The sequence below is a fragment of the Typopeltis vanoorti genome, chromosome 25 (genome assembly GCF_054136105.1).
Source record: "Typopeltis vanoorti isolate ZY-2024b chromosome 25, IOZ_Tvanoo_1.0, whole genome shotgun sequence".
In the NCBI taxonomy this organism is placed as follows: Eukaryota; Metazoa; Arthropoda; class Arachnida; order Uropygi; family Thelyphonidae; genus Typopeltis; species Typopeltis vanoorti.
Window position 1 is genome coordinate 25,521,873 of NC_143573.1, and position 19,112 is coordinate 25,540,984.

General features: G+C 35.4%; 1 protein-coding gene across 1 annotated transcript in view; it reads right to left on the reverse strand.

Annotated features, from left to right (window-relative positions):
* LOC150092609 (inactive phospholipase C-like protein 1) overlaps positions 1-19,112 on the reverse strand; it is a 571,653-nt gene that overhangs the window by 493,119 nt on the left and 59,422 nt on the right. The window contains exons 4-5 of the mRNA XM_090414457.1: positions 11,236-11,277; positions 6,210-6,337 (exon numbers count right to left, since the gene is read on the reverse strand). Of these exons, the coding sequence (XP_090270583.1) occupies positions 6,210-6,337; positions 11,236-11,277 (170 nt within the window). The remainder of the gene's footprint in view (positions 1-6,209; positions 6,338-11,235; positions 11,278-19,112) is intronic.

Consider the following 19,112-nt stretch of genomic DNA (forward strand, 5'->3'; position numbering starts at 1 on the left):
GTATGATTTTTTTCCTGTTGAACTCAACACCAAACAGTCTTAAATCCATTGCAGATGGGTGATTTCATTAATAGGGATATAAACTGGAAGGAAGGAGGAGAAAATATGCAAGGCAAAGTAAAGAGAATTTAAAGAATCGTTGAGAGATAAATACCTTAAGCAGCATGTGACATTAAGATACAGTGTATACACGACACTTATCAGTGTCATGTGTATACACTGTACAGCGTGATGTGTGTACACATTATGCTGATAATGTTTGAATAACTCTTAAAACGATTAGTTCAAATAGCAAACTGTAGTTAATTCTCAAACAAATTCCCTCCATGTTTTCAATGTTTACGCTTTTCTTTCTTCAGAAAGTAGCACAGCCATACCTGTGATCATCAGTAACATACTATCATTTTCTCATTATTCAATATGGAAACAAATAACAAAATAAGCATAACTAGTATGCTTTGTTTGGAACCAGATGAATAAATTTATATAGAATAAAAGAGGAAAAAAAATAGCCAAAAACATCAAACTAGCAGTATACAAGACAGTATTCAAGCTGATTTAGCTTGTGGATCTGAAGAGTTGAGTTAGAAAAAAAAGAAAACAAAGCAATTAATCAAAGACTAGAAGACCATAGATATGGCAGAGTTCTGAGAAAAATTAAGAGAGTGAACAGATGGCATCAATAACAAAATCATATTAAAAATGAAGATATAAGAAAGTAAACTTGTTATCAGCATTCACGAATCTAAGCTATATGGATACTTTAACGGAATAGAAGAGAAAAGGCTAGCAAAGGAGGTGATGCCAGCATGGCAGAAAAGGAATAAACAAACATTCACATTATTCAAATACGAATGGTTTGCAAAACCTCGATGTCAGAGCAAATTTGCATCCTGATATCACAATTTAACATCAGAAATGCCAGAATTCACTTGATGCAAAGTTGTGATAAATTCTTAAAATAGAAACCTATAGAATTCCCTTCTCATTTTGATTGTAGGATGGGAATTTTATAGGTGTACATAGATGTCCATTGGTGTCTTCATCATCCCCCATGTTATACATGGTCAAGAAGCAAAAACCAATCTGTTTCACTGAGAACTCCAACCATTTTTTTTCCTAAACTGTATGCCTAAAACATCAGTTAATTTCATTCCAAATTATCAAAGTGCTGAATAATCACATTTTTGTAACTAAAGACAATATTAGCAAGAATTCTGCAGAAAGAATGCCATACCAAATTTCTTTGAATGAGTTTTTTTTTTATGTTAGGCCCATATACGAGAGGTTGGCTGGTCAACCTATAGTACTTTAGTACCATATATGGGTAGTGGGATGGAAAAGGAAGAACTTGTTAAAATTCGATTTGAAAGCCTGTATATTGTATTCCTTGGGAAATACTTCAGGGGGAAGACTGTTCCACAGTACAGCAGTAGCAGGGATGAAGGAGGAGGAAAAGAAACTTGTTCTGTGGGTTTCAAGGTGTACTGTGAAGGGATGTTGGGAGGTGGCTGTATGTGTTCCAATGGGTTTAGTACAGAGTGGGGGAATTATTGATGTTTCAGATGAGCATTTTCCATGAAAATATTTGTAGAATATACAAATTGCAGAGACTAAACGTCTATGTGAAAGTGGGGGGGAGTGAGTCGGTAAGAGATGGATCATTTATCAGTCTAATTCCTCTCCTCTGTATTGAGTCAAGCATTTTGATTTTGAGGGAGCTTTTAGGAGCCCCACTCCAAATGTGAGAACAGTATTCGATAGCTGGGCGGATTTGCGATTTGTATAAGGTTAACAGCTGTTTTGAAGTGAAGTAACATCTTGAGCGAAAGAGAAAGCCTAGTTTTTTGGAAGCTGAGGATGCAATGGTTATAATGTGACACCAGGAGAGGCCTGATGTCATGGTAATTCCAAGAAGAGAATCGTCTTGTCTGGGGATTTGAGTGTTATCAAAATACTAGAGGAAAATTGTTCTTTTTTGTGGGAAATAAGACAGAACTGGGTTTTACTAGCGTTGAAATTGACAAGGTTAACTGAGCCCCATCGGAGGATGTTTTGGAGGTCTGCGTTAAGGGAAGTTGTGGTTGATGTTCTGTGGGTTGAAGTGAGTTGTGTAGGGTAAGGTTTATCAAATGAAATGGAGGAATGCAATGTGCTGTCATCATCTGCAAAACTGTGTATTGGGTTGGAGGTTAACTGAAGTAGGTCATTGATGTATAGAGAGAAGAGGGTCAGTGAGAGAACTGAACCTTGTGGGAGGATAGGGAGCCATTTACCATTACACATAGTGTTCGCCCAGACAGGAAGCTCGCAATCCATCTGCAGAAGTCCTGAGACAGTCCAAATGATGAACGTTTGCTTAGTAAGCCTTTGTGCCAGACCTGGTCAAAGGCTTTAAAATCACCTTCAAGGTAGAGTAGGAGTTGAGAATTGATGGCTTTCTCCATCACTTTAGATAGAATTGAGGTGAGTGAGATAGGGCGGTAGTTAGATGGGCAATTTGTCTCCCTTTTTTGGGAATGGGTTGAATATAGGCCAATTTCCAGGCTTTGAGATATATACCAGTGGAGTAAGATAGTGTATACAGACAGTATAGGATAAGAGTCAGTTCTGCTGCACAGCCCTTCAGGACAATTGGAGGAATGCCATCAGGGCCAGGGGCTTTTTTTGTGTCTAATTTTGACAACAGATTTATGATCTCTTTCTGGCAAAAGGATACAGGGGGCATTGTATGTTGGGCAGTTGGAATGACTGGGGGACATTTGCCATTGTCAGTTATGTGTGCATTGGAGGCAAAGTGTGAAGCCAGAAGATTAGCTTTTTCTGTGGGTGATGTTGCAATTGAGCCATCTGGGTATGATAGGGGTGGGAGTAGTGTTGAGCAAAAGTTGCGACCAATTGCTTTGGCAAGAGACCAAAAGGCATGGCTGCCGCTAGGACAGGCTGTAAGTTTCCTGCTTTTTGCCCATTCAAATTCTGTTTTGGAATCATTGATAATTTTTTTGCATCTGTTTCGGGCTTCAGCATAGGCACTGAAGGAGGATGGAGTTCTTAATTTGAGCCAGTTGTGGTATGCCTGGTTTTTCATTAGTACAGCCTTGGCACATCTTTTGGAGAACAAGGGTTTAGATAGGGGGATGGCAGTTCAGTGTGGTGTAGGGAATGTATGTTATCATGTAAGTGAGGATTACTTTGGTGATGTGTTCGGTGCATATGTTTGGATTGGAAGACTGCAAACAATAGTCCAACCATGGGAATGAAGCATAGTAGACTCGGAGGCTGTCCCATTTGGCGCTGTTATAATGCCAGACTACTCTTGTGCAGGTGTGACTGTGTAAGCATTGTTGCATGGGGCAAGAGATGAGCACTAGGTTGTGGTCAGATTACCCAGGGGGCTCACTACATTCACTGTATTTTTGGAAGGGTCATTGGTAAGGAAGAGATCTAGGGTATTTGGGGAGTGATTTGGGTTATCTGGTATTTTGGTTGGCTTGTGAACTATTTGTGAAAGGTCGTTGGTGATGGCAAATATTTTGGCGTCTCTGCCTGCAGGATCTGTACAACTGGAAGAGGAAAGCCAGTTGGTGTTATGGACATTAAAATCACCTAGGAGGATGATTTCGCTATTAGGATAGTGGGACTGGAGAAAGTCAACTTTTGAGGAGAGGAAATTAAAGAACTCTGAGTGACTGGTGGTATTGGGAGAGCAATAGAGACAGAAGATGAATTTTACTGAGTGGGAGAGGGATATTTTTAGCCAAAGATGGTCAAAGTTGGGCGATTCTAGGTTAGGTGCTCTCTGGCAGTGTATGTCAGAGCAGATATATGCGCACACACCATCCTTGGGTCGAAAGGAGTAAATAGTTTGGATGGTGCAGGGAAAGGTGAAATTTGAATTTCTGTTAAGAACAGTAGGTGGGGTTTGGCTGACTGTAGATGATAGTGAATGCTATTGAGGTTGGAGTTGAGACCACAGATGTCAGTGTAGTGGATATGCAAGGGTCTGTGGGGTATGGCTTTGACTGCAAGGGTCTTGCATGTTTCCTATGCAGTGCCTGCATACTGGTCTCCTTGGTGGCTACTAGTGGCGTCACTTGGTTTTTGCACTAGTTTGGTTTGTTTGTAGTCTATGATCCAGCTGTTGTCTCCATTTTGGTGTTTTTCTTCTAGCTGTCTTCAAAGTTGGCGTCTTTGTTCCCTTTATTCAAAGGTTAAGTCAGGTCGAGCACGTACACATGATTGGGGGCAACTGTCCTTTAGCTTGCTATTTATCACCATTATTAATTTGGAAGTGTTTGTCGGTGTATCATAGATCACTTTCACGAGACGTGGAAAGTTCGTTCCATCCTTTCTTTTGTTTATGGGACCAAAGCGATGACATTTGATGATATACCTGGGATCGAAGTTTGCATTCACCTGCTAGTTTGCTCACTTCTTCTTTTAAAGATTTACCGTTTTCCTCCGGGAAGTTCAGAAGAACGCCGTTGAGTCTCCTGTTTTCGGCCTCGAGCAACGGGTGTACTGTTGATGCGATTAAATCACGGAGTTCGTTAGCGGGTACAGATGCACTTGCAATTGGCCGCTGGTCGTCGAGTATCTCGAGCTTTGTTTCCAACTTTTGGATTTTGGATGAGAAAGTATCGATCGTGTTATTAAGGTGTTCGAGATTTTCAACTCATTTACCTAGGTTCAGCAGTTGTTTAACAGAAGGAAGGCACATTGAACAGAAAAAGGGCTGGTTCAATTCGATAAAAAACTTGAGCGTTGATGCATCTATTTTCGCACAGGAAGTATATAGCCAGTTGCAACAGAAATTGCACAATATACCTTTTTTTCCTTTCGGTAACTTCGGTTTCGCAACTGCGGCACTTTGTACTGTCTTTCGGTTTGTTGGCTATCGGCTGCTACACTGACGGGACTAGAAGTAATCTTTCATTGTTGGCCTTTATTGCCGCCATCTTTACTTTGCATGGTAGGCATATTGGGCGCTTTCACGTGGCTGTTTTTTTAATTGAAAGATAACTGATATGAAGGACTATGGGTACTTACGAGTTGTGTAGAAGTAACTGGCTCCTTAGTACCCTCTGTATTCCGTTTACTGATTATTTTGCACAAAAAAAAGATACCTGCAATTACGATAAAATTCAGGAGCACAAGTTTAACGAAACTTATTCAAAGACGCTGCCTATGAATGAGTTAAAGTTTACTCATGTTTCCAAACACTTAACTGCTATTTTGACTCTGGATCTCAGTGTCTAATCAAAGCATGATCGCATTCGACTATTACAAAATCAGCACTTTGTTCATGACAGGTGAACTTCATTGGTAGACTTCCATGCACACTTGATGTTTGTTTCTGTTCATCACTGAAAACTTGTCTTGTGCAACCTCAGCTCAAGTTTAATCTGACTGCAACAGTGTATTAATACTTACCAATAATTACACTGTTACATTTTAGCATTAATGATAATTTTTCCATTCTCCAACAAGTGATGAGCTTTCTGGATAGGCAGATCTGTTATATCAGTATCTTCAAGAATCATTGTTTTTTCCATTTATAAAATGATTGGGTCACATGAATATAGCTGCTCTGCTCACTGCTTCTAGTCCATGGGCAAAAACTTGAAAGTTTTATAGCACATCTTTGTCTTAAAACATAAGAAATATCTTTTTTTACATCAGTGAAAGAAAATAAGCTTTTATGAACCAAATAAGGCATGCACATGTGTGCGTGCGCACGCACACACACGCACGCGCGCGCGCGCACACACACACACAAAATGACAACTGTTGCACTGCTCAATTACAGAATGATAAATCACAACCTAGTGCATCAATGAGATTTGATTGAAGATGTTAGTTTTGCAAGACTCAGGCTCATTACTTTTCAAATAACACCCTAATTCCCTCTGCGCGCATGCGTGCGCGCACACACACACACGCGCACACACACACACACACACAGATTGTTGTTGTTTAAGAAGTAATAGTTTTCATTCTTTCATTCAGTTTCTAAGTAGATAACATCATAAACAAAATTATTTATAACTAATTTTCTTAAACTTCCCACAATAAGTACTAAAAGTTTTGTTTAGAATAAGAAAATTAAGGATTGTTAATAGCAAATGAGTGGGAACATTTAACTCATGAAATATCCTTTCTATACAGACTCCCTGGAGGTGTCAAATAATAATAATAATAATACTTACCATAATTTTCTGCCTTAGCCGAACTGTGCTGAGTTGATTATTTAACTTTTTCATAAGAGAAATTGTCTCCAATTCACTGAGTAACCCTTTCTGATTTGTGTCTGCTTGTTCAAACATTTCCTTGAGCCATCTGGTATAGTTAAGTTGCATATAAATGTTAAATGGAAACAATGTTTTTATGGGAAGAGTCAGAGATTATGAAAGTTATTAACTGAACAGAAATCAGACAACCATACAAAATGTTTGCTGCCTCCCAGTACTACTACATCTATTACTCTCTTCTATCCTAAAAATCAATGAACTTATTCCACTTTATGGCTAATAAGCTATGTGACGTGAAAATCTTGGTAACAAGCATGACATAAAATTTCAAACTAAATTATTACAAAGCTAAATGCCTGTCATATAATACAAAAAAGTACAATAAAATGTTGCATGTATATCTTTATCACTTAAGAATAGCAATGTCCAGGCAAAAAACAAATTTTGGTGTCAGTTCAGAACTTTAAGTTAGCTAGATGAAATAAGAGCTGATGTTTTGAAAAAGTCACAGTCCTCTTCTCCCTATAAGATGTGTGCTAAGAGAGTGATACATGAGTAAGAAAATTTAATGCAAAATGCTGGTATTTTGAATGGAAATATCTAAAATATTCTGAATGGAAATAACACCAAATCTACGACAGCTGTTTTGTTCCTACTCATCAAGTTCAGTGTAAATACATTTATCCCACCATAATTAACTATTCATTTAAACAGTTCAAAGTGTTTTATGGTATTTACAATTTAAGCTGGTGATTTGTAAGTAATGATAATTTATGTGTATTTGGAGATTATCAAGCTAATTCACCCAATGGTAAATTTATCAAGTGCAAACTGGAATTGTTGAGATATAGTAAATTAAAGTACTGAATGTTTAGGTTACAATATTCAGTAAAACTGAGATGAGATGTGGAATATAATATTATTTTACTACCTCCCATGTCCATGAGATAAGCATGGAATTCCTATTAGGAATCTGTTTCACAGAATTACAGTCTATGAAACAACTGCATTGTGAATGGAGAACCTACAGAATAAGTAAAACATTTCAGCTAGCTAGACAATTTTTTTTTTTTAGCAAAGATGGTAAATTAAATATGAAAATAGACAACAGAATCAACAAAGCTGGTATGATAGGAAGTCAACTGAATCAATTTATATGGAATAAGAGAGAAATTTGTCAAAACACTAAATTAGCTGTATACAAGACAGTGTTCAAACCAATTTTAACTTTTGGATCTGAAAGTTGGGTTAGAAGTAAAACACTTGACCAAAGACTAGAGACTGCAGATATGAGAGGCCTGAGAAAGATTAGGGGTGTAAACAGATGGCATATTAAAAACGAGGATATTAGGAAAGCACTTGACATCATTAGAAACCAGGAATGTGTTAACAGAGCTAATGGTGGTATGCCACTTAAACAGAATGGAAAAGGAAAGATTAGCAAAACAAGTGTTCTCTGCCAGGGTGGCAGGATAAAGACCCAGAGGAAGACCAAGATATAGGTGGATTGATACAATAAAAAGTGCCTTAGAAGATAGAAATATAAGATCTGATAGTGTTTTAGTCTTGACAGGCAACAGATTGATTTGGGGGAAAATTGTAGATAGGAAGTTATTAATGATGTAAATTTTTCATGAGTACTATCACATCCTGTACACCCCCTTGAGGGTACATATCAGGAATTTGGTGAAGATAATAACAAATTTAGTTATGGCATTCTTTCTCTTATAATTTAGTTTTTCAACTGTATCAGAACAAAAATACAACCATTTTCTGTACATTTTATTTGTCTCTTAATTATTTCTATATCTTTGTTTAGTTTCTAACATTCCCCACCCCATACTGTGATTGACTGCTTTCATTATTATGCTACATATACCGGCCTGGTTGGCAGAATGGTTAGCTTATATATCCACTCTCCAGCCAAAAGACTGTGGGTTTTTATACAGCTGTCTAAAGCATACAGCTGTCTGCTTCAGACAGCTGTATAAAAACAATCCTGCTTGTTTTTATACAGCTGTCTGAAGCAGAAGTGTTGTCTGTATCCCTTGAAATGGATAAAATTGAGTATCGTGCAGTTATAAAATTCTTTGTTAAAGAAAATGCCAAAATAAATTCATTCGAACTTCATAAAGGTTTATCACATTCTTCTCCTTCGTTTTCAACAATTAAGAAATGGACTGCTGAGTTTAAATTTAGCCGTACCAGCCTTGAAGATGATCCACGTGAAGGATGTCCAAAAAGTGTAACCACACCAGAAATCATTGATCGAGTGCACGATATGGTATTGGATGACCGGCGAGTCAAAGTGCGTGAAATTGCTGAGACTATAGGCATTTCAGAAGAATGTGTAGGATATATTTTGCATGAAGAATTGCAAATGAAAAACCTTTGTGCAAGATGGGTGCCACACTTGCTCACAGCAGATAAAAAAACACACTCGCATGAAAATCTCTGAACAGTACTTGGAGCATTTTAACAAGAATAAAACTGATTTTGTGCATCGATTTATTACTATGGATGAGACTTGGATTCACCATTACGTACCAGAATCCAAACAGCAGTCAAAACATTGGACAGTAGCCGGCTGTTCAGCGCCAAAGAAGACAAAGTCGGTTCCATCAGCAGGAAAGACCATGGCATCAGTGTTTTGGGATGCTAAAGGCATTTTGTTTATTAATTATCTTGAAAAAAGGGTAAAACAATAACCGAGGAATATTATTCCCATCTTTTAACCAGACTAGATGAAAAAATTCGTAAGAATATACCCGGTTTGCAAAAGAAAAAAAAATCATCTTTCATCAGGACAACCTACCTGCCCATAAAGGTGTTTTGGCAATGGGAAAATTAAGGGATTTGCACTATGAATTGTTGGAACATCCACCCTATTCCCCAGATTTGGCTCCCTCTGACTTCTATCTCTTTCCAAAACTAAAACTCTTCCTTGCTGGTCAATGTTTTTCTTAGAATCAAAAGGTGATTGCAGCTGTAGAGGGGTATTTTGCAGATCTTACTGAGAACCACTACAGGGACAAGATAATGGCACTGGAGCATTGCTGGAATAAATGTATTAGTCTTAAGGGAGATTATGTTGAAAAATGAAAATAATTTTGAAATTATAAATTCGATTTTTCACTGTTAGGCTGAGAACTTTTCAAACCACCTTTATAATTGCAGTTCGTTGTAGCTGGGTTGGTGAATTGAGTGGTGGAGGCAGAGAGTTAGTGCCCTTCCTCGACGAGTTATTGGACTCCTTAGAGGTGTCATGTAATAATAATAATATATTCTTCCATTCTATTTCGATATTTTCATTTGTATTCATGTTGATAAATTCTGTTCTAATTTTCTTTGATACTAATACTTTGTTTCTAATCCCTCCCTCCCTATAACAATTTTATTTTAAACATATGGTTAAAAGAGCCTTATCTACTCCCTATGAGAATAAAAGCCATTAGTGGATTGACTTATTTTTATAACATACTTTCTACTGGTATTTTTATCTGTTTCATATTTAGCTATTTCAGAAGTATCAGCATGTTTCCAATTACTACATTTAGATACAGATCATTATACAAACTCCTGTTAACTCTGACATCTTTTAGGCTGGTTATCTTTTTATTTCCTATTTTGTAATTGATTATAGATTTAAGGCCTCTTGCTTCCCATAAAAGCAAAGTATTTGTGTACTTCTTTATGCCTATAAAAGGAATTTGCTATTTTCAAATTTCTGAATAAGGCAAAGTCTATTCATTTTGTTCCATTCTTATTTTGATATGATTTCCCATACAGTCTTTTCTGGGTACGTTATCAAGGGCAGGCTTATAAGAATATGGAAACTTTCAGTAATGAGAAGCAGAAATTCCATCCAAGTATGGAAGGAAAGTGGTTTCTGTATTTGAATATAGTTTTTTTTTAAGGATAACCATTATGGATAAACTGATATCTAGTTCTTGATTTTTATAGTCATCTCATAAGATTTAAAACTCTCTTTGTTAGAATATCAAAATATACAAAGTACATGGAATACAGCTACAAAACCAAACTGAGAGAAAAATTTCTTATCCCATTATTTTAAAGAATTGATTGAAATTATTTGCTCACATGGAATACTCAATAGGAATCAAGGATTGATTCTGCACAACATACATAAGTCATTTATATAAGCACCTATAAAAAGTATAAGCACCTATAACACAACAGTGCTGTGTGTGTGTGTATGCATTGAAGGGGGGGGAGCAAAGGTGAGGGCTAGGAAAGAAAAAGCTTAGTGACATTTTTTTTCCTTAAAGAATTTAGAGGTCGTAGTTGTTGGGGAACACTCCAGTAAGAAGGCTGTTCCAGGGAACAAGGGGGATGGAATAAAAGAGGGAGAGGAGAAGCAGAAGGTTTGGAGTGTTTGCAGTTGTACTGAAATGGGATGTGGGACAGCAGCTGCTCTAATTTTCAACAGGCTCAACAAAAAGTAAAGGAATAATGGCTACCAGTTCAGTGACCATGAAAGTACCTGCAGAAAATACAGAACTGAATCAGTGCATTTGTGGGAGAGAGCTTTAGGTGAGTCAGTGATCATCTATGAGACAAACTGCTCTCCTTTGAACAGCATAAAGAATTTTTGAGAGGATTTAGGTACACCATCCAACACTTGAACAGTATTCTAAGGATGGGAAGATTTGGGATTTGTATAGTTAGTAGCTGGATGGATGAAAAGTAGCATCCCAAGTGGAAAGAATGCCTAGTTTTTTTTTTTTTTTTTTTTTTTTTTTTTTTTGCAGAGGCTGAGAGAGTTACTGATGTGATCTGTTTATGCCAGGAGAGACTGGAGGTAAATGTTATGTCCAAAGAGAGAGAGATATCAGATAATGTTTAGTGATTTGTGTATTACTGAGGGTAAGGGTAGGTAAGCTGAGTGTATAAGCATGCATTTTAAGTATGCTACCATGAAAAAAATTACTTCTGCAAAATGTACAATAAACCAACAAAGGATATTTTTCTCTCATCCTCTGCCTTTCATCTAGTGTATCTGGAGCTGGAATGAAATATTATAGTTATTACTGATAATATCACAAATTTATACAAATATCAAATCATTCCATTTCAAATTTAAATTTGTTATGTAAGAACTATAATGCAAACTAATTTCTTTTTATATGAAATTAACTATTCTTATATAGTCAGTTATAAAAAAAAATATACATATGCACATGCATGGATTATAAATGTGCAGGGCATGACAAAGCAATTAGGTCCATAAAAATTAACATAACATTTCCTTTGTAGTATTCTCTCTGTCAACAAAGGTTTTTACTTACATATCTCGGGTATCTTGGAGCTAACTACCAGTAAGGTCATTTATAGAGATAACCTAATTTAGACTAGTATATTGCTGACTTAGTTATAGGCATAGCACTCCTGCTTTTATTTAAAATGGAGTCAACACTGGAAAATGATAAAAATAAAGAACATGGTTTTTGAAGCACCAAAACAAAATCAATTTCTTGGGCTGTTAGCCAGAAAAATATAAAACTGATACTGGAATGCTCATAGAAGTAAAACAATAAAGAGAAGTGAAGAATTTGGAATTGATAATCGAACTGTATATGAAAATTATGATGAATTTAGAAATCTGCTGAATATCTTAGTAATTATTGCAATATATATATATATATATCCAAAGAAGGTTTCCGAATGCAAAAGATGAGTTTTAAAATAACCATTTTTAAAGAGAAAGGCAATTATATTGGAAAATATAGTTCTGAAACCAGTAACGCAATAATGAGAAAATTTGGACAGGTAGTAAACAACTGGCAACAGACTGATAGAAGCATGCCATATATTTTCTGCACAAATGTTTGTCCCCCCACCCCCCAGCTTAAAAATATTTTCATGGTTGCTTGAATACTGCTAACAAACAAATTAAAATTGCCATATACCTTTTCTGGTGATATCCTCATAAGGTACCAGACATGATAATCTTAAAGATTTGATGATTAGTTTCCAATCCATCCAATCCCCCTAATTTATATGCTTATCGGATGTGATTTGACCATCTCAGACATTTTGATCTTATAAAGCACTCCAATTATATTCTGTTTGTAGAACAATCCATACATATCTTGTTTTTTCCTTTGGGTCTTCTTGCTATTTTTGTTTCAAATGCTTATTTTGCTCATCTTTCATCTCCCATTCCATTTAAGTAACCATATGATCTTAGATTCATTCTGCTTACCTTTTTGTTAATGATAAAGCTTTATTCCTGATAGCTTCATTTTTAATGATTCTGCAACTGATGACTGTCACTCACCTAATTTTCATCTAAAATCTCATACATGTCGTTCCAGTAATTGGTAAGTTTTAATAACCCAGCTCTTCAAATCTACATCTTAAAATTGAATACTCTTGCAATACTTGGTCTTTTGTCTGATTTTTCTCTTATTCCACATACATGTATTAACTCACTTATCATTACATCAGCCTTACTTATTCCATTATCTATATCAAAATTTAATTTGCCATCTTCTATAAAAATCATGCTTAAATAGAAAAAAAAAATAATAATAATAATATATATATATATATATATATATATATATACAGGGTGTTCGGGATAAATTTGACATATTTATAATTAATTATATTTTTCCGTAAGTTACATGTATTAACACACACTTCTCTTCATTTAAAAGTTTGGACCCTTCTTCATTCATATACAAGATGTCAGAAAGGATGGATAGCTGGAACCCACCTGAATCATGGAAGAGAAAGAATAACTTGTATCATGATGATTCATGCCCGCCATCAAAATAAGGATATTACGACTGCTGCCCAATGCTCCCTGAATACAGTAAAAACAATCAGGCATGAACTAGAGACTTGCAATGGTGACTACGAGGATGTAGCAAGAAGAAAGATCCCTAGCAGACGATCTGATTGCGTTCGTACAGCAGAATTCCTCGCAAATCTGCAGGAACAGGTGTTGAAGAACCCTGGCATTGGAATTCGGGCTTTATTCGTGGAGTTGCTAACTGTAGTCAAGCCCTGGATAACAAGGGTAGCCAATGGTAGGCCGTATGTATGGCAGCAGGATTCGGCCCCTTGCCACACCTCTGGGAAAAGTCAAAAATGGTTGTCTGAAAATTTCTACGACTTCACCAGTCCAAATGTTTGGCCTCCAAACTCCCCAGACCTTAACCCCATGGATTATTTTGTATGGGGCGCAGTTGAAAAAGACACCAATCGCACTTCCAGTAATACAAAAGCCCAGTTAATGGATAAAATTAAAACAGTTTTTGCGGCCCTTCCCAGGGAGACTGTAGCATCAGCTTGTTCGAGGTTCCGAAGCAGAATTGAAGCTGTGATCGATGCTAATGGTGGTTATTTTGAGTAAATCTTGTTGATAGTATTGTAATTAACTCTGCCTGTAATGTTTTTTTGTCAATTCATTAAATTTAATAGATACAAAGAAGATTTTCTTTTTCCTTACGAAACTGTCAAATTTATCCCGAACACCCTGTATATATATATATATATATAGGTTTTATTAGGTTCTCTATCAAAAATGCAGGTTCTTTCGGTTTTTCTGCCTATTTTCAGAATTAATCTTTTTATTGCTGATTTATATCAAATTTGTCAAAATTAACAATTTGGCTTAAGAATTTTAAAAGTTACAGTAGATTTATTTAAGAAGACAATGCCATCTGCTTAGAATAAGGAACTGCATATACAGTATTTGAAGGTTAACATCGCTTTCCTTAGTGATGAATCTATGGTTGATATAGATTATTAATAACAGTTGAAATGGCAAAGAACATTGCTTCCATTTCAATATCAGAAAGCATCCTGAAATTAGCCTAAGAGAGTCCAAAACTTCTTGTTGACACCATATACTTTTAAAGGATACAGTTCCAAAGGTATATTTTAGTGCAATGCACTAAAATATACCTTTGGAACTGTGAAGTACCTGAACCACATCTCTGTTTTCAGCATAGTAAGGCAGCTTTCTCACAAATGGAGGATAGTGAGTGATCAGCATCCACAACTTGTATGTCAATAATGACAATGTCAACTCCTCTCTTTACTACAAGGTCGGCTTTCTCAATCCTATAACAAGTCTTATAGTCCAGCAAGATTCTACTACTGTTATTTAAAATTTGTTCTTTAACTTATTCTCTACAATCCTCACTACTGCATACTCTGCAGTTCTTGTTACTTCTGCAAATTAGCAGAAGCTCAAGTTGATAGAACCCTGAATGAAGTGGCTTAAAAAGTTCCATATCTGATCTCTAGAGAAGATTTTCTGGCCTATGCAAAAAAAATTTTTTAAGGTTAACTCTACCAGGAGGTAATATATTTTCTACATGCTCCATTGCATACAATGCACATATTACATGTAGCTTCCTGAATAACATTTATATTAAATTTATGTTTACATTTTTGTATCAATATTCATCTTTACATTTTTTTTACTTTTACAATACATTTATACACATGTTACACTACATAATTCAAACATAAGTAATTTATGTTACATTAAATTGACTGGAAGAAGATCTTATTGGCAAACATTTTGCTTTCAATATTTTTAATTTGCAGTCAATTTCTGAACATACTATAAAAAAGAATTATATGATAAATCATGCATGTCATTTATTTTATTTAATAATTTCTCCATTGTCTCCACTCCAATATTACTCTAACCCATTTCAACTTGAATACATTCTAATTAGTTACTTTTACCTCTGTCTTGTGGGCTAGCTAATGCCAACATCAGCAACTCGCAGAGGCGTATTTGTTTAGTGTCTACAGTCTACATAGTACAGTCACCTGAACTCATGCAAATGGTGATGGATTTTTGTAGATACATGGATTTAAGCAAAGTAATTTAGTACTCCCAATTTTACAGGTTATAGTTAGACAAAAAAAAAGGGCAACATTAATATGAGAAATATTACATTAGCAGAATGCATTAAACGCTCAAAATGTCACTGTACTGTCAAAATTAAAGCAGAAAACAACTGTAAATTCATTTAAATTTGAGTGGCTGGACAAATGTGTTGAAACAGTAATGTCCATGTCAGCATTAACTTAAGAGCTTGTGACTTTTGCTATTGTGAGTACAGACCAGCGTACACATTGAGACTGACTGGAAACTTGTGTGCAAAATGTTTTCATGCAGACATCAGCTAACAAAAATTAGAGGAAATATTGGTCAAAGTATCTTTTCCACTCACAAAATCCAAACATACTCTACTAATATTTCCAAATCACAACTTCCACACATCATGCAAACCTTGATTTTCAACAATTTCAATCCTGTCTGGGATATAAGCACTTATCAACTAAATATCAGTTGACCAGTATCATATAGAAGTGGCAAAGTTTTTTCTGATGGAAACTTAGGTTTTTTTCATCCTTCTAAATAGGAAAACCAGCCAGAATACACAGTTAACAGACATAACATACAGATTCCATAGGCTTAGTTGGTTCAAACCAAGCTATAATTCCAATACCTGAAACATAAAACTCTTATTTTGCACAAATGAGAAAGAACATAGGGCACAACTTCTGTGTATTCTCCTCTATGATTCCTTTTTTCAGTAACAATATCCAATGATAATGCTGATTTCCTGTAGAGTCTGAGAGGAAAAAAATGATCTGCTGTCATTCTTTTCCAACTACTGTATAAATGCCTACCTACATCAAATTATCTCCAGATGAAGACATTATATTTCTAGAACATGGAAAAATCAGACCTTACTATCTACAACCTGGCTTTAAACCATCGAATAAAATGGCACCAAATTAATTTAATATGTGGCAGCAAATTGATGTTTCAAAATTTGCTTAAAGAATTTTTTGAGAACTTCCTATATCAACAAAAATAATTCAACATCCATCTCAAGGATATGAAAAGTGGTCAATTATCTGATATAAACATGCATTTTTTTTTTTAATACAGCATTCAGTTATCCATTCATCTACCAAATCTCTCATTTCCCAGCTGCAATTGCATTGCTATATGCAAAATTCAATTCATTTTGTACTGTGGACTTATTCTCATGCTACTCAAAAAACTGGCTAATCATAAAAAGTTACTTTTATGATTGTCATGTCTTAATTTTTAAATGTGAGTTCATTATAACAGCTATTACTGACTAACACAGAATTCTATATTCTTTAAGCCTGTTTCCAGAAAATTCAATTAACTTCTATGATAAAATGCAACATGCATGCATTTCCTGGGATATACTCTAAGCACCTTTTCTGTGGAAAGTAGGATAGCACTCCTAAGCTGCTACTACCAATCGAAACTTCAGATTCTTTCCACAAAATAAAGAAACTGATTTAGTTTGATAGCAAATAGAAATCAAGCATCAGATTTCTATTAAATAATGATTTTTTTTTTTTAAAGTTACTATAATTTCAGTCAAAAGCTACAGCAAAATTTAGTCCTGTCAAGAAGACTTAAAAGTGTTTACATATTGTGTATCAACAGCATGTATTTTCAGACTTTTTTTTTTTCAGGGGCAAAAGAAAGTTTTCCAAAGAATAAACATCCTCTGCCCAGTGCTGTGCATCTTATACCAGCTAACTCAGTGTTAGATGAGAAGACAGAAAATCTGTCCCATCAAAAATGAAATTCATATGCAGGAGATCAACTTTGTTGGGGGTGACAGAGACCTAGATATAGTAGCATCTAAAAATATCACTTAAGGAGATTGATATGCATGAATCAACCTGAAATCCAAGCTAAGTTAGGATTCATATTCCAGCATAAGAATAAATAACCAATAAAAACAAAGGGTGGTTATATGCAACTAGAATATATAGAATGAACTGGTAAATGTAATCAATTAGATAAGAAAGAATTATACTTATGTTTTAGGTAACTGTTGAATCTTGTGTGGTGTAGAAATGTGTGTGTGAGTGTACGTGCATTATTATAATTCATCTTTTCATTATACAGATTGTAAAAAAAAAGAGTAAAAATGACTTCTGATCCAGATTGGAACACCTTTTTATTCTGAATCACCAACAAATCCATGACTTATTTTGAAAGGATCACTCTAAGACTGCACTATTCAACTAATCAGCTTATCACTCCCTCTCTACAGCAATTCCTTCTACTTGATCATTGCCCTTTACTATTTGCCATTCAATATTCAGGACTGGGTAAAGACAGTGTACTTTTATTACTCTAAGCGTAAAACAGTTAACATAGAAGTATGCACCTCCGTTGCATGTCTTGCAAAGTTAATTTAAATGAATGAATTCAGAAAAAAAGGACAGTTTAAACAACTTTTGCAAGTACCAAAGGATCATGTAATAAATTGTTACTTCTGTATGAATCTGGATTTTCTATGGAAAAAAAAAATTCTGGACCTGAAAACTTAATTTTTCAGTAAGATCAGTGCCTCACTCTTTAGATCTTCAGCACTTGCTACATCATAACCAGAAGACTGCATTGAATTATACTAAGAGATGATGCTCCCAGTGAAGATAAAAAGTTATCAGATGAAAGCATTGATGAAGCTGACCATAAATCTCACAGAATGAACAGAAGAAATCAAGTAATCATATAAAGTTTTGAATTTTTAGAAACAAAATATCTGAAATGCTTGGATCTAGTTGTCAAAATAGCAGAACATATTAACTCTGGGAACTAAAATTTCTGTTTTAGAAACAAATTTCTAGATTCATATTTGGCAATCTTAAGAATGGAATTTGCCATGATGTAGATGGTCTTGTTTAGAGAAATGAAGTTTACAAGCCAAGCTTCTTTGTGGACTCTTTCAAAATAAAGTTTAAATTAGTTTTGCAGCATTTTAAAAACTAATGAGAATCATTAGTTTTTAAAATTTATTCCTATCACCTGTACAGATAAGCATAAAGGAGACTTGAAAATGTGTCTTGGTTTGTGGAAGTAATAAGGTGCAAGAATTACCATTGAAATGGTTGAGGCAATTTGAAAATAATTCTAATACTGGATATGCAAGGAAGATTTGCAAAACACTGCTGTCTTTTTAGCTTGGGATAAGGCAAAAAGAAAACTCCGTAAAAGCATTTGAAAAAAAGACATCATCATCATCATCAAATTCCTGCCATGTACCTGCAAGGGGTGTACAGGATATGATAGTACTACATGAAAAAAATTACATCATTACTAACTTCCTATCTACAATTTTCCTCCAAATCAGTCTGTTACTTGTCAAGACTCCAACATTATCAGATCTTATATTTCTATCGTCTAAGGCACTTTGTACCGTATCAATCCACCTATATCTTGGTCTTCCTCTGGGTCGTTTTCCTGCCAACCTGGCAGAGAACACTTGTTTTGCTAATCTTTTTTTTTTAATTAGCAAAAAAAGACCTGTATTTATTTAAGTCCTTTATTTGAAAGATTTCCAAAAACTGAGATCAACGTTCCCTCTAATTTTAGCCAACCCAAGTGAACATGATAAAGATTTTGTGCACAAGTGATGCTTCAAATAAATAAAACTTTCAAACATCATCCCACATTCGGCCTTTTGAAATTATTATTCTCCTCGTATCTAAATATTTCACTAGGTGCAATTCTCATGCTGTTCTTTGACATTGGTGTGTGGCTGTTTCAACCCATTTGTTCAGCCACTCAAATTTAAATAAATTTGCAGTGCTTTTCTAGCTTAATTTCAACAGGGACATTTTGAGGGCTTAACACATTAAATCTTCTTCTTCTGCAGCTTATCCTTAAGTAGGGTCGCTGTTTTTAGTTAATCTCCTCCACATCCTCCTGTCTTGGGCTGTAACCACATCCAAGTTCTTCATCCTTAAGTCCTCCTCCACCAGCTCCCTCCATCTCTTCTTTGGCCACCGGCGCTTCCT